At 43.0% G+C, this 14,627-nt stretch overlaps 2 protein-coding genes across 2 annotated transcripts in view; both read right to left on the bottom strand.

Moving 5' to 3' along the window:
- LOC108892866 (neuronal membrane glycoprotein M6-b) overlaps window positions 1-10,755 on the bottom strand; it is a 36,133-nt gene extending 25,378 nt beyond the window's left edge. Inside the window, exon 1 of the mRNA XM_018690636.2 lies at window positions 10,606-10,755. Within this exon, the coding sequence (XP_018546152.1) occupies window positions 10,606-10,609 (4 nt within the window). The 5' untranslated portion in view covers window positions 10,610-10,755. The remainder of the gene's footprint in view (window positions 1-10,605) is intronic.
- A 1,237-nt stretch (window positions 10,756-11,992) lies between these two features.
- gemin8 (gem (nuclear organelle) associated protein 8) lies at window positions 11,993-14,510 on the bottom strand. Its single transcript, XM_018690651.2, has 4 exons — window positions 14,420-14,510; window positions 14,062-14,132; window positions 13,324-13,654; window positions 11,993-13,093 (listed from the first exon to the last, which is right to left on the bottom strand). Exons 2-4 carry the CDS (start codon window positions 14,062-14,064, stop codon window positions 12,834-12,836), a joined length of 594 nt encoding a protein of 197 aa, XP_018546167.1. The 5' UTR covers window positions 14,065-14,132; window positions 14,420-14,510; the 3' UTR covers window positions 11,993-12,833.
- Window positions 14,511-14,627: the final 117 nt, after the last annotated feature.

The raw sequence follows: 14,627 nt of genomic DNA, 5'->3' as shown, positions 1-14,627 counted from the left end.
CCCCCCCCCCCCAGACATACACACACACACACACACACACACACACACACACACTCTGCAGACAGAGGTGACCCCACCAGCCCCTGATGTTTTCATCCAACAAAGCATCAGACAGCAGAACAGCTAACATGACATACATGTATATGACATTTAGTGGATCCATTTACCCCGAAGGCTGAAATTAACACCCACTCTGCACCATATGCTGGTGAATCAAAGAGGGTCACCCATCACCCTGACTTTTTGACATTTGAATGTCTCTCTGATATTGAGCCAAGAGGAAACCTGATCCACTGCATCAATGAATAGCCAAGTTTTTAAGCCGACACAAAGCCTGTCTCGTGTCCTGTGTAGAAAATGAATCTGTGAGGCTGGCACGTTATAAAACAGAATGAAAAGGGAACAGGACTTTGCACATGAACCAGTTAGAAGCGTATCAATGGCACCACAGAACAGTAAGTGTTTCTTTGTACACTTCTCTGTTAATGACATAGGACAGCTTTTAATGATAAATACCAATATCATATGAATTATCTGAACACAAATACTCAAAACAAAACTTAGTATGAGTTGTACTGGTACTTTATCAATCCATCCACCGTACCAGTGAGAGAATTAAACTTCAAAAAGGGCATCAAGCAACAATATGCAACAGCTTCAGGATCATTAGGATGGTTCACTGACTTGAGTGACAGTCAGCAGCTCAAACTGCTGGAATCAGACCCTGCAAGTACAAGAGTAATGCCGAACTGTAGATGAGTTACAAAGACTTAGAAGTCATTAAAAACCAGCGTTCATCTCTGACATCCAGCCAGGAAACTCAGAAAATGTCAAGAATTATAAACAGAGATGGTCTGTGTGTGTTACAGCAGCAGCACTTCCTGCTCCAGAAGCCAGGGATCATGGGTAATATACACCATTCAACCATGTTTCAGTTCCAGTCAAGCGATTGATGGGTTTTGTTTTCTGTACATGAAAACCGCTTAACCACTCAGACTCAGAGCCCAGCAGAATGAATTATCTGCAGAGCCTGTTGCTGTTACATGATGATGTTTTTAGCAAATGTTTATACCACTCATCAGTGTAATGGTCTATCTGTTCAGCTGCAGAGGTGATATTATATAAATGTACATGATATTATTCTACCATGTAGGACCTAATTTTATAAATCAGCATCACATTAAAGGAAAAACCTTCCCCTATTTCCCAATATATCATAAATAAATACTATAGATAAAGCCAATATGAAATATTAAATATGGAACAAGGAACAGGAACAGAAACAGGAAGTTATCTTTTTAACTTTATATGTCTATATCAGGATCTAGAGCTGTAAAATGGCCATTTTTGGTAAATACACTTAATAACATCTCTTTGTTTTCACAACAGAGCACACACATGAATACACACAAACACTCTGAACTGTCAGCTATTAGGCTTGAAGGGTGAATTTCAAGCCCCATTTTTCTCCCAGAATGCCCATAATCCCTTGCTGGGTCATACAGATTAAGGACTTGTCCAGAAGATGAGATACAGTGCTCCCTGGCACTCTTCACCACACACATAACACACACACACACACACACACACACACACAGTGCTTGGACTCTGGCCCTAACCTCTAACTAATGCAGCGTTCCAGAGGCGTCAGAAAGTCCCTACTGAGAAAGATGCGTAAGATTTTTTTCCCAAAATTTATTTCACTTCACGTCACGTGTGGTGCTCAGAATATGCCAATAATCTCGCCAGTGCAAAAATATCACACTTGTTCGCCAGACTGTTTGACAAACAAATGATCTCTGGGAAATGATGTGCAGTGTTACCACAGCACGAAACACTCAGGTTTTGGATGGAGTTCAGGATAAAAGCCACACCTCAACTGTCACAGCACTTTTATATATCTACACACCCAATTTTACCTGCTTGACTTGTCTTATTTACCACTGATATCCATGTCCCTGTTTGTGTGTGTGTGTGTGTGTGTGTGTTTGGGGGTGGGAGCCAGGTTTGTGGATTCACATATAATCCCCTTCAGCCATATGACTACCCCTGTGTCGAGTGTATTATTCAAAAATGAGAAACAATAGAGATAAACCCATGTCCATAGCCTGCAGTTTGAACCTTAAACATTGCTTTTCTTTGTGCGTTCATGTGCGTAAATGTCAGTGACGTGAGTAAATGTTTTAAAATCAAACTTTCTGTCACATTGTTGACCCGTGCGCTGGACGATTTTGCTGAATCATCACGGTCAGTTTTAACCAATTACTGGGCTTCAGGAGGACTGCGCTCCGGCTCAGCTCCGAAAACTTTCTTATCTGCCTCTACGGCCATTAAAGGGAGAGTCGAGGGCCTGTTGAATGCCTGTCTTCCTTCATTACAGCGAGACAGAGAGGAGAAATGGGGTCATCCCAGAGTAATAAGTACATCGCAGCTCCTTCATATCATCAGACGTGGAGTTAAGATGAGAGAAGAAGAAGAGGAGGCAGGAGAAGTAAAGGAGGACACAACAGTCTGTGGACACCTCTGCAAAGAGAAGTCCTAATTGGCTTTAAAACGATTTCAAACTTAAGTTAAAAAGGTAATAAAAAACAGGCTGAGGCCCTCACATCCTCAGCATCAGAGCAGTCTGATCTCAGCGTGATACAGGCTCTGCTGTTGCCATGGCGACATGTAACACCGCCAATATTAGGCTGCACTGATTCAGATCTTTTTAGCGATGCTATCAGTTCCTAGAAAACTTCTCACGTGGCCTCGTAACAGCTTGAATCCGCCAAGAGCCCAGAAAACAAAACCAAATTAATAAGATAGCCATGAAGAGGGGACAGGCTGAGAGAAATCTTATCAATGTAGCATCAGTGAAATGATTACTACGCCCACGACCAGCCCTGCTGAAGGCTATAGCTGTTGACATGCAGCCAGTGTGTTTGAAGCTTCCTGTGCTGCTGCCTGAAAACATAAGAGGGAGAATCATCTTGTGGACAGTTAAAGTGGGCTGTAAATAAGTAAACAAGTTGTCTCCTGTGAAGGGAGGTGAAACAAGACGCTTTAAGTCTTCCTGAGGTTTATTGAATTCAGAGTGCTGGCGCAGCAGTAAGGATGTTAAGTGTTAAAAATTAATGCCACTATTAGGCGAAGCAAAATTATTTTTAACCATGCTCACAGCATGGCTCCAGGGATGGCTGGTCGGGTTACAACTTTTCCTCTAGCACCACCATTTGACGATTGACGTTTTTACTGAAATGTCCCGACAACTGTTGGATGGATTGCCATGTTTTTGCCAATTTGGAAAAGACATTTTTGTCCTCCACAGGGAACACTTGTCCCATCTTTTTGTTTATGACCAAAAGCCTGCACAACTGATGACATTCCCATCAGCCTCAGCTGCACCTTCTGTTTAGTGCACCTTCACAAACGTTGAACTGTTTAACATCAGCTGTCAGTATTGTTAGTGTACAAAAAGCATGTTAGCATTCTGATGTTAGCATTTATCTCAAGTCTCACAGAGCTGCTAGAAGATTAAGGATCCCAGCAGCAAAATGCATCAATGGATGCCAAGTTTTAATGAGTGCTGTCCAGATACAACATTTGGTTTGGACATCGTGCTTATAACAAACCCCAGTCGGCTTCCATGAATGAACAAAGATGCATCAATTCTCTAAAAGCTCACAAAGTACAAGAATTAAATACAGTATTAAACAGCACTAATGTTATTTAGATACTGGTTATTGTTTCCTCAGCCTGCTCCTTTGTCTCCTGTGATGCTCAGCCTCACTGCAGGGATTGACCTTTTTAAACGCCTCCCTGACACGCTGCTCAAGACCATTATGTATCTCTTTTGTCTTGCACTGACACCGACTATCAGGCTTTGAGCTCTGATCCCAGAGGTTGACCTCAGCGTGACCTACAGTATCTGTTGTCCCACGCCTTGGGAAATCACAACTGTGCCGCTCAAAGCTATTTGTGTCTGTCTCTGTCTAATACGAGGTTCTAGGTCGTCGAGAATGAGACGACTCTGCTTCAGAATCATGGGAACTGAGGTTGCAATCAGGCGTAATGTTTTCTGCTGTTTTTTTCCCAGTTATTAACCCACTTCATTACTTTCGCTACACCTGTCAAGCTTTCCATTAGAGCACGGCAAATGCACATATTACAATGATAATATGGCAACAATTTGAAATTTATTTGAAACAAGGGGTCCTTAATTTTAGACAGATGTAACCAAAAACAGTCTTTTCATGACTGTAGCTTTAGCTAACTGTAGCTGGCTATTGCTGAGGCTAAAACTGTGTGAGTATGCTCCACTTTTATGACATGTTTGGCTAATATAATATTATCTAACAAGCTCAGCTGGAGTTGCTTTTGGAAATAATGCCACTGCAGCTAGTTAGCCTGGCATGCTAACATTTGGTGCTTGTATTAGAACAGATAAACACATTTTTAAATTATGCTTTTGCTCATATATTTTCAGTATTACAGGGCAAAAAAGGCAACAACCCCCCTTGTATGAAGTATCTGCACAAGCAAACAGTGGATTGTGAATGTGTGAATTCTTTTCCAACTACACACAAGTATTCTGGGAAGTCAAAGAGCGTTGCAGCTGAGCTTTAGCTGCATTACACACCATGTCAATCTTATACATCCAGTAGCTCAGCAACAGAAGTCAGCAGCCTCTTATCCATCATCCACATTATAAGTGCAGCATGAAAAAAAATCTCCACAAAGGATCTTTTAGACGTGCAACTACAAGCACAATGTGGCCAAGTGTCTATTTTGTACATTTTTCTTACTGGAGACATGAAATAAGTCAAACTTTCTCCTGCATGCAACAGTTTAGTCTGTCTGATCACAGCTTCACCCAATTTGCCTCTTTCACTCCTGAATGCTTTTCTGCCTGTTTGGATATTGATTTATCTGCTTCCATTAGTCAAATAGAAGTGTGTTTATCAGTAATGCTGGAAACAGGCCATCACTTAAGCAAACATAAACATACAAAGACTCTGGTACACACACTTGCGCACACACACTAACAAGCAGAGTGTCTCAGCGATGGCTTTATGAGCCTCCCGCTGTCGCTTAACTCTAATCCTTGCCATTTTAATGGGCTTCTGGCTTCGTCTAAAAGGGAAACCTTTGGCAGAGAGCAAGATTGAAGTTTCGCACTTTGTATTGTCTTGTCTCTCACCTGAGAAGTTTCTCTAATTTCTCTGCAGAGGCAGTGTGTTCGTACAAATGTGTGTGTGTGTGTGTTTGCATATATGTGTTCAGATCCGGGCCCTTAATCTGTGGTGGTGGTGATGATGACCCAGTTTCGCCCCCACCACCTCCCTACTCTCTTCCCACCCCGCCCTCAGCCGTCGGTCGTCAAGGAGACGCTTCCCTCTCATCCCAGAGCGGAACCATCGGATGCTGGCAAAGGTTAATCCATCTCGAACACACACACACACACACAAACACACTCAGTGTAAAGATATCAGCATAACGGCAAACATGTCTGCCAGTTCAGCCTGATTGTGGTTTGGAGTTTTAAAGGAATATTCCACACAAATTCAGAACAGGATTTGTCTATTAGCCAAGAGTTTTTTGCTTTCTTTGCTTCTTTCTGTCTCTCCCCATGTCTTTCTCCAGCTGACAATTGAAACTGAAAGCAGGCGCATGGGAAACTGTGAGGCAAATACATGCAAACAAATGCTTCATCATCATCTGTACTGCCTGAAACACCTGCACTGAATTTGCATGTGATTGCAAAGTTTCCCTTTAATGTGTAATTATTTTAGCAAACATTTAGCACAACAAGGCAGCAAAGGTTCTGTTTTGGCCTTTATATATAGCTCTCTCTCTCTCACACTCACCCACCCACACCCACACACACACACACACACACACACAAAACAAATCCTAACGCCTGACTGAACGCCCACCCTCCACAGGAACTATATACAGATCAAATCAAAGTGAGATCTTGCCTTATTTACAATACTTGACTCCTGTCTGTACGGATGGCTTAACCTACACACACCTCCATACACACACACACACACACACACACGCCTACACACCCATCCCCCTGCCCCCCCCTCCACAATTTATCCGACGAGCTGCTAATCCCACTGGCCCAGATTTGGTCCACAGTCTGCTCCACACAATGTTACGTTGTCATCGTCATCCCAACGACCGCGCGCACACACCCGACCCCAACGCCACACACACATATACACCCCCCACCCCACTCCAAAGCTGCCTGGCTGCATCATGTGACCCCTGCGGTTGTCATGTGACTCAGGAGCTGCTGCACCTGTGACCTACTGTACTGAACTGCAGCAACATGCCAGCAGCAATGTGGGATAAGAGCTGCTTCCATCTACAGGGTACAAGCACAGCATGAGTCACTGTGTGGAGGAAATGCAAAGCAGGGAGGGCTCATCATCATCATCATCATCATCATCACTGCAGAGGTGGTGTAGCGTCAGGAGGAGGTGAGGGAAAGCGACGATCGCCTGCTGTTTGAGGGTCATGTCTATGTAGTGTATATATTTATCCACCGTCTATTTTCTGCCTGTGTAGGCTTGTGTGATCACATGTACGACTGTCCGCATGTGCCGGGATTTGAGGTGACGCCCGCCTCGGAAGGCTTTGTGCATCGCAGCGTCGCCATGGCAACAGGTCCTCTCGATGGCGACTGATTCCGACACATCAGAAGTAGCCCTTGGGCTGAGCTCAACATGCTCACATGCAGGACAAGGGAAAAGACAAGTGGGTTGTAGCCTAAATATGGAAGCAAATATGAGTTGGGGAGGTGGGTGTATAGAAAGCATGGATGTGTGTTTGAAATACTGCAAAAGGTGTATGTTTTGTCTCTTCTCCAGGCTTTAGTCAGGGCCAGATCAATGGCCCCACTCAAATATGTGGTGCTAACTCTAAAGAACATCTTTCAAAACATTAAAAAAAAACACCATACAAAGAGTCAAAAACATAAAATCAATAACACATATAGAAAGATAGCTAGTATTATGAAACAAAAACAAATAATAGAGGGTTATTTCTTAGAGTAGTGAAGCCAAATAATGATTTTGCTAAGAGGAAACTGCCCAGACCTCAGGTTGTACATTTCTGTGATATAGTTTGGTTCCCTAAAAGAGATCAGTAAAACCACAAAATCAATTCTGAGACCGACAGGAAGACGCTGGAGACGTTGGGGATGAGAGAAAAACTGACTCGGGCAGGAACAAAGAATTACGCCTGTTGCAGTGAATCTCTAAAGCAAGGATGACATTCTCTAAATCACTAAAAGGGATGATTAACGCTGGACAAATTCTTTATCTGTGAAAGCCAAGGCTGCACAGCACTCTAGGCAGCAGGAACAAACTGACGAATCAGTCACCTGCTCTTATCTGTCTGGCAACAGTCAGTTCATAGTTCCCTGCAAAGATTAACTTTATTTATCTGCTGCCCATTAATTTTCATGCCATTCCAGACTGAGCTACTCCCTCCCTGTCCTGCATTTGTCCTCACTGTTACATCATCACCTGAACACATCACCTGAGTACCACACCCACTTGCACACCTGCTCCCAATCTCCTCATCAACCCCTTAGTACATATATCTGCCACTACTCCTCACTTCCTAGCTGCATTGTCTACTGTGAAATATCAATGTTTGCAACAGCTCAGTTTTGCAGTGAAATCTAATAGTTTGAATAGTATCTCTGTGATCAGTGGATTTGACTGCAGGGATGAAGCAAATATTTTGTGACTGGTTAAACATTTGGTGAAGTTTAACTAGTACATTTTTGCCTATGATCAATGGCAAGCCTTGTTGACAGTGCTGACCTTAAAAGGAACACAGAGAGAAGAAAATGAAGGGAGCTATCTTAGCTTGCTAGCTGTGTTGCTCCATCTACTTTTATTTAACATCTTCTGTCTGAGAAGATGTTTGTGTCTGCCAGCCCGTTAACAAACCCATCACACATTTAAGCCCCCAAGGGTTTTACTGAGCCTCTCCACTTATCCATATCTGTATCTTATTTCCTGGCACTGCTTCTTTCTTGGCATTTGGACAAAATCCTAATACACTCAAGGCGTCTGATTCCAAATTTGCCAATTGTCAGTCTTAATTTGACTCTATGGGTGTAAAGACCAACAGTTATGCCAGTGTTTCTGTAGGTCTGCAACCTTCAGAGTTAATTAAACACTTTTAGATAGTTTTGAAAGGCCCCAGAGTCATGTCAGCTGTGTGAATGAACAAACAGCTCCCATATCAACACTTGTCAACTCCTAATAATTAACACTGAAGAATCAACACTTGTTAATGCTGGAAACTGTGGATTACAGCTCTGAGTTTGGAGTTTTTTGAGGCTTTTGATGATCGAAATTGCATAACTTTCATGTGTTTATAGATGACACAGCATTTAAGGTTCAATATAAGCTTTAACAAAGTACTGTTTGGGCAAAATTTGAGCATCAGCAGCTCCTGTCGTAAAATGCCAGCTTTCAAAAACTTGCAAACTTACAGATTTAAAAACCTAGCAATTATGGTTTTCCATTCAGCTATCCCCAGACTATTATTATGACAGTACTGCCGCAGCTTAAGTGTTGGTATACTGTTATTGTAATCAGGTCAGTGGATCGTTCCACTTTCTCCTTTTTTCCCTAGCTGAATGATCATTTATTCCTTCAGAATAAAACAATCCTTTAAAATCTGCCTCCTTTGAAGTGTGTCTGCTTGACGGCTGCAACATTCAATATCCATTCTGCAGATCAGTGCCGAGCAAATCCACAGGAGAGGATGTGAGAGGATATGAATTTCCACATACAAGCTGAGCGTAGATGAACTGCAGCAAAAAAAAAAAAAAAAAAGAGCACAAAGAGCGAATTCATGAAGGAGGGCGCGTGGAGGGGGGGGGCTGGGAAGAATAATGATGAGGACAATGAGTGGGGAGATGATGAGAGAAGCAGATGCAGATAAAAGATGGGATGATGATGCTGACGATGATGAGACAAAAGTAGCAGTTTGGGCGGAGGGGGGAGATAAAACAGGCAAAACAGTGGAGCTGGAAGAAGAGAAGTTTATGATGGCTCCCTGCAGAAAAATGGCTCCAGTTCCCCATCGCAGTAAATCATGTCACTTGGCTACATCCTGTCTGTTCTCAACTTCTCACCGGCCTGAAGGCGATAAACAGTCCTGCTGCCTTATTGGAAACAGATGTTGTGAATGGGAGAGAGAGGGAGAGACAAAGAAAGAGAGAGAGATGTAGAGGAGGAGGGCAGGGGAGAAAAGTTCACGGACAGAGATGGAAATTCTTGAAAAAGTTGGCAGCTCTGCATCGGCAGCCTAATGAGATCAAAATGAATGCTACTGGTCTCAGGTCAGCGTCAAGTAAAACAAAGGCAGAGATTTCTGCTAAGACATCCTGGTCTGGTCACAGCTTCCAGAACAAATTGGAAACCAATCATCACTTCTCACACGTCTACATTTAGACTTTTCATGCTTGAACAACTGGTATTATCAATGTCAACACACATCTGTGTTGACCTGAGAATTAATATGTGTAGTATACACACACGTCTGAATATAACCTTGGGTTTTTATGTCATTTCCTGCGCCAGTCTGAAGGATGTTTTTACCGTGTCATTGGCCCTTTGACCTTTTTAGAGATATCAGCCTCCCTTGCAAAGACAACTGAGACCTCAGTGAGATTACCTGACTGAACAAACCTCATGAAAACCCTCCCTGCACCTCCTGCAACATGCAGCTGCTTCTGCACAACAGCAGTTGTCTTCCGTGTTTCGAGCTTGTCCAGCCTTTGTAATCCACAGTGAGGGAGCGGATCACTCCCTCTTTAATCCAATCAACATCAACTCTCACATGAGGGGTTGACGTGGGGAGGGATGAGGTGAGCACGGCCGGGGGGGAAGCTCACATTTTTACCTTGCAATGTGAAGAAACCCCAAATAACTGAGCACTGAAACAACTTTGTTTCTGCTAATATTCAAGTCAAATATTTAAAAATACTTGAGGAAAGCTCTGGAGAAAGTGTGCACTGATGGCATATTTTGGAAATTGGGAGCTCTTCATCACTTTCTTGCTCTTGTCTTTATCTTTAAAACCTTTAAACCCTGTCAAGTGACACGTAACACACACACACACACACACAAAGAAATCACACACACTCTGCACACATGTATATGCATTTTCTTCTCCATTCACACAACAACAGCTTTTTCTGCTGTAGGCATCAGTCATAATGTAGAGATACAGATACTCCACACACACATGCAACTGCAGATAATCGTGCACGCGCATCTGACCCATGATAATGTTTTTAACACCCCCCCACCCCTTATTGCAAAACTAATGTAGGGGAATTCAGGGTGAAGCGGTGCAAGTTAACAGCCTCAGGAGGTTTTACAGTGTTCGTTTGAGCCTTTAAACTGATTAGCAGACGCGCAGATTGGAGTCAAACACACCGACAGCCGCTCCGCATCACACAGAGCGCACACGACCAGAAAACACAGCATCGAAATAAAAGCAGACACGACTCTCTCTAAGTGTCCCGCTTCCTTTTTGCACTACAGCGTTGAAACAAACCGCAGAGACTTGTTCACCTACCCATTCTGCCCCCGCTGCTGTGGAAACTGGCCCTGAGACAGAAAATAAAAAGTGGTTCAAAACTCCCAGATGAGGTCCACAGGTTGTCTGAAGGGGGTCAGCGTGCAAACAACTGGACGTCCCGTTTTGGAAACAGGGGTGGAGGGGAGGGGGTGGAGGAGTGACGTCACGGCCGGGGCTAGAAATGGATCACACTTCATTAATCCGAACACACTCCAAGTGTCCTTATCGCCTCTTCACGCGATATTAAAGCGTCTCAGTGCAACAACACTTCACTGTTATTATTCTCTGTTATTTATATACTTAAACGTCTCATTTTTTCGTGATATTTCTATCACATTTCTTTCTTTCAATAGTTTTTTAATTATTCTTATTGTCATTAGATTCCTTTTATATATGCACTGGCATACCAGTACACAAGACACACTCACACTGAATACACACACTTCATATCATTCAATCTCTCTGATGAACACCTGCTGTTATCCTACATTAAACTAAAGCACAGCTGTAAATCCTTACATGGACAGTAACTAAGCCTATCTGATGTATCTAAAGATGATAAACTTGTAGCTAAACCAGCTACAACAGTGAAATGCTACTTGTACACTGTCACATCAGTATTAACAATTGTATATGTCTCACAGAGGTCACTTTTCTGCAAAATGAGTGCTTTTATTTTGACATTTTTTAGCATATTGCCCTGATGGAACTTATAATTTTATGTAGGTAGAATTTTGAATGCTGGTAGAATTTGCCAAAGGCATCGGTTAAACTGAAACTTCCAAATCCAAAAATGACATGACACAGAATGTTAATGTGCACAAAGTAAGATGGAGGATAATGCATCATCACAAACATGTGATGGGTGTGTAATGCTGGTTTTAAGGATGCAGATTGTAAATCTTACTGTTCTGTCTTGCATAACAGATAAACCCTTTAGATTTGTGAGCACAAGCCTCAGTTTGGCCTATTTTTCATCCAAATAAAAATACATGCACGTACAAAAACCCTATATGACAGAGTCAGAGAGGCAGTGACCTACAATGAAAATGCCACGAGAGTCTCACACTGTTCACTACAGTGTGTGCACAAGTAAAGATGCTGCACTCACATCTGTTTGTTCATCCTCACACACAACAAAGAAACAGTAGACGAGATTAGCTTTACTTCCTCTGCACTGAGAAATATTTTTGCACAGTGCACTGCAGGCAAATAAACTGCTGAAGGAGATATATTTAAAAAGCGTATAAATGTTTAATTTAATTAAAATACAATGTTTTAGTTTCTGGATGTAGAAATGTTCCGCCCAGAAGCTGAACAGCAGTTATGTAATCGTGAGCCCATTACACAGAAATAACTAAGAAACCACCACTGACAAAGGAGGTTTTATCCAGACATATAACACTTTATTATAAACAGAATTCATATTAAAACACCCTTCGGTTTAAAATCAACAGAGGTGCAGGGTGGTGCGAGCGCAAGATAAAACAGAATAGTCAACATCCCTGAAAAACCACATGACTGGCTTTGAACCCGACAAAATGTCAGAGTCAGGGCGGCCTGCCTGAGAAGTAACGACAACAAATCACTCTTCGTGTTTGTCGAAAAGTGGAATATCAGCGGCAGCCATGCAGGAACGCTTGTGAATATGAACAGAGGAGAGGGTTGAGAACTGGTTTTGTGGTTAAACTGTGTTGACAGGCATAAGAGGAGCTACTGCAGCATGAAACATCACCAAGCTACAGGGTAAACACAAACAGATTAGGAGGAAACACGCAGGCACATGTTGTTTGAATATATTTACATCACCTACAGCGGTGGTTTTACTGTACTTCTGACCCTCAGCTGGCATTATTTATTATTTTGAGGTTTTTGTCCTAAAATGCCTCTAAGAATGTAGGGCAGTACAATGTGCTTGTGTTTTTCTGAAATAAATTAAAAACAACTTAAAATCCAGAATTATATGTATTATCACAACCATAAGTGTTCATTTGGAGTAGCAGCTGACAGGTCAGTGACATTCGCGTCTGGCTAAGCAGAAGCTCAGCTAATTTCTGCAACTTTTTAGTGCCGAAAATAACTTCTAACCCTGAGCTAACCCAAACCATTAGTTCTACATCAGCAGCCTCGTCAGCCGCAATCCATTACACGACAAAGCTGCTGTCTCACTGAGAGATCAGGGCAGGGATCTCCTCCCAATCAGTTTACAGCTCTACCTGCGACCGTTACAGTTTCAGCGGGATAACGGGCCAGTACTTGGGCTGCTTGAGGTCACAGTTCCTGTCGAATGTGAGCTGCATCGCAGCCTCCATGGCCAGGATCTTGGCTGCGTCCTGGCCGTACAGCTTCTTCATCTCTGCCCCACGTCTTTCGCCGGGACGCTCAGAGGGAGGGGCCGCCGTGCTCCGCCAGGAGACGCCGTGAAAATCCTGGTCAGCCGGCACGTAGCTGTCGTGCTGCTCGGCCTCCATCTGCTGCTGCTTCTCTGCAGGGACAGGAAAACAGATTATTTTTAGTCACACAGCAGACAGTCCCGTCACTATTTCTTTGAACTAAAACTATTATATCTGAGCAAAAAGCAAATGATTACTGATTAAGTGATGGAGATGGGAGAAGTTTGGAAACACTTTTTATGTCACCAATTATGTCACCATCTTGAACTTTTTGTAGCACTTTATAAGTCCATCTCAACACCTACACCCCCTCCTCTCTTACTCAGCTCCTCTCTGTGTTTCTCAGTCTGGGCGAAGTACTGCCGTAGCTCCTCACTGATCTCCATGTTGCTCACGTCACACTCAATCTCGCTGTCCGAGCTGCTCTCCTCATCCCCATCCTCGCTGTCGCTCTCTCCGGCGTGCCAGTCTGCGTAGCGCTGGCGGCCGCCGGGATACTGCTCCTGGCAGTAGCCCGGGCCGTAGGCGGCCTCCAAGGCCTTTCGGTAGGCACGCCTGTGTTTCTGGTGCCAGGCCATAGCCTGCTGGTAGTGCTGCCAGTAGCGGCTGTACACGGGGCTGGAAAACCAGGACATCACAGTGCTTATGTCCTCCTGCCAATGAGAGGGATCAGTTATTATGCTTGGGCTCATATTATTCACTGCTATTATTCACAGTCTCACATTTTTTTTTACTGTTTTTCATTAAAAATCTAAGCACTTTTGCAAAGTGGTGGGACTTAAAAAGATTAAAAATCATTGAACATGCTGTCTCTAAACTGCACATAAGAGCTCACATGCTGCTGTTAAGAAAGAAATATTAGTATTTCACTCTCAAACCTATCAATGGCTGCAGGACCAGAATTACATGTGAGCAAAATGTCCCAGCAGGTCTCAAGAACTGGGTTTCTCTTGCTTTTACATGTTGCAGTCCCACGTTATTATTCTTTATGCAACTATAAAACCATGTCCTGTGCAGCTTTGATATCATAAGTCATAGCCATTCACCATAATTCACTTACCATATTTAGAGGGTCCCTGCACCTCTGTGGATCTCACTGCTAACTTTGCTAACGTTAAACCATCCGTAAACCTGCAGGTTGTGGACAAATGCAGATAAATACAGACACACTAGAATTAATAACCAGGTAATTCAGGGTGCTTAAACACTACAGACATCTGTGAATACACACTAGTCCTTTAAACACAACTGTAGGTGGGTTAAGAACAAGGAGGGCGCATGTTGACATCTTGAAAACAGAAATGGATGTCATACTTTTCACCCAGCGACAAAATGACCGACACCGCGCAGATAAACACACAGTTTGAACATGTAAAGTGTATTTTAAAGCTGAATGCCTCCTAACAGGGAACATTTACCTCTGTGATGTCGGATTTTTATCTGCTTCCTGAGAGAAAACTTCCCAGCAGCCTTTGAGCCACAGAAAAATAACTGCTGGCTCTGTGGCGCCACCCAGTGGAGACTGTGCTTAGATGCATATTTAAAATTAAAATACCAAACAGTGCTCCTATAAAGTGATGTTTGTGGTGCACTCCTGTGAGATTTTACAGTTACAATATTATTATT

Source organism: Lates calcarifer, linkage group LG7_2, assembly GCF_001640805.2.
Source record: "Lates calcarifer isolate ASB-BC8 linkage group LG7_2, TLL_Latcal_v3, whole genome shotgun sequence".
Classification (NCBI taxonomy): domain Eukaryota; kingdom Metazoa; phylum Chordata; class Actinopteri; family Centropomidae; genus Lates; species Lates calcarifer.
This window is presented reverse-complemented; position numbering and strand designations above follow the sequence as displayed.

Coding starts and splice junctions, on each gene's coding strand:
- gemin8 (XM_018690651.2), bottom strand. Junction 13,094..13,323: donor GAAACACAGAGAGGAGCTGA/GTAAGAGAGGAG, acceptor CTGTCCCTGCAG/AGAAGCAGCAGCAGATGGAG.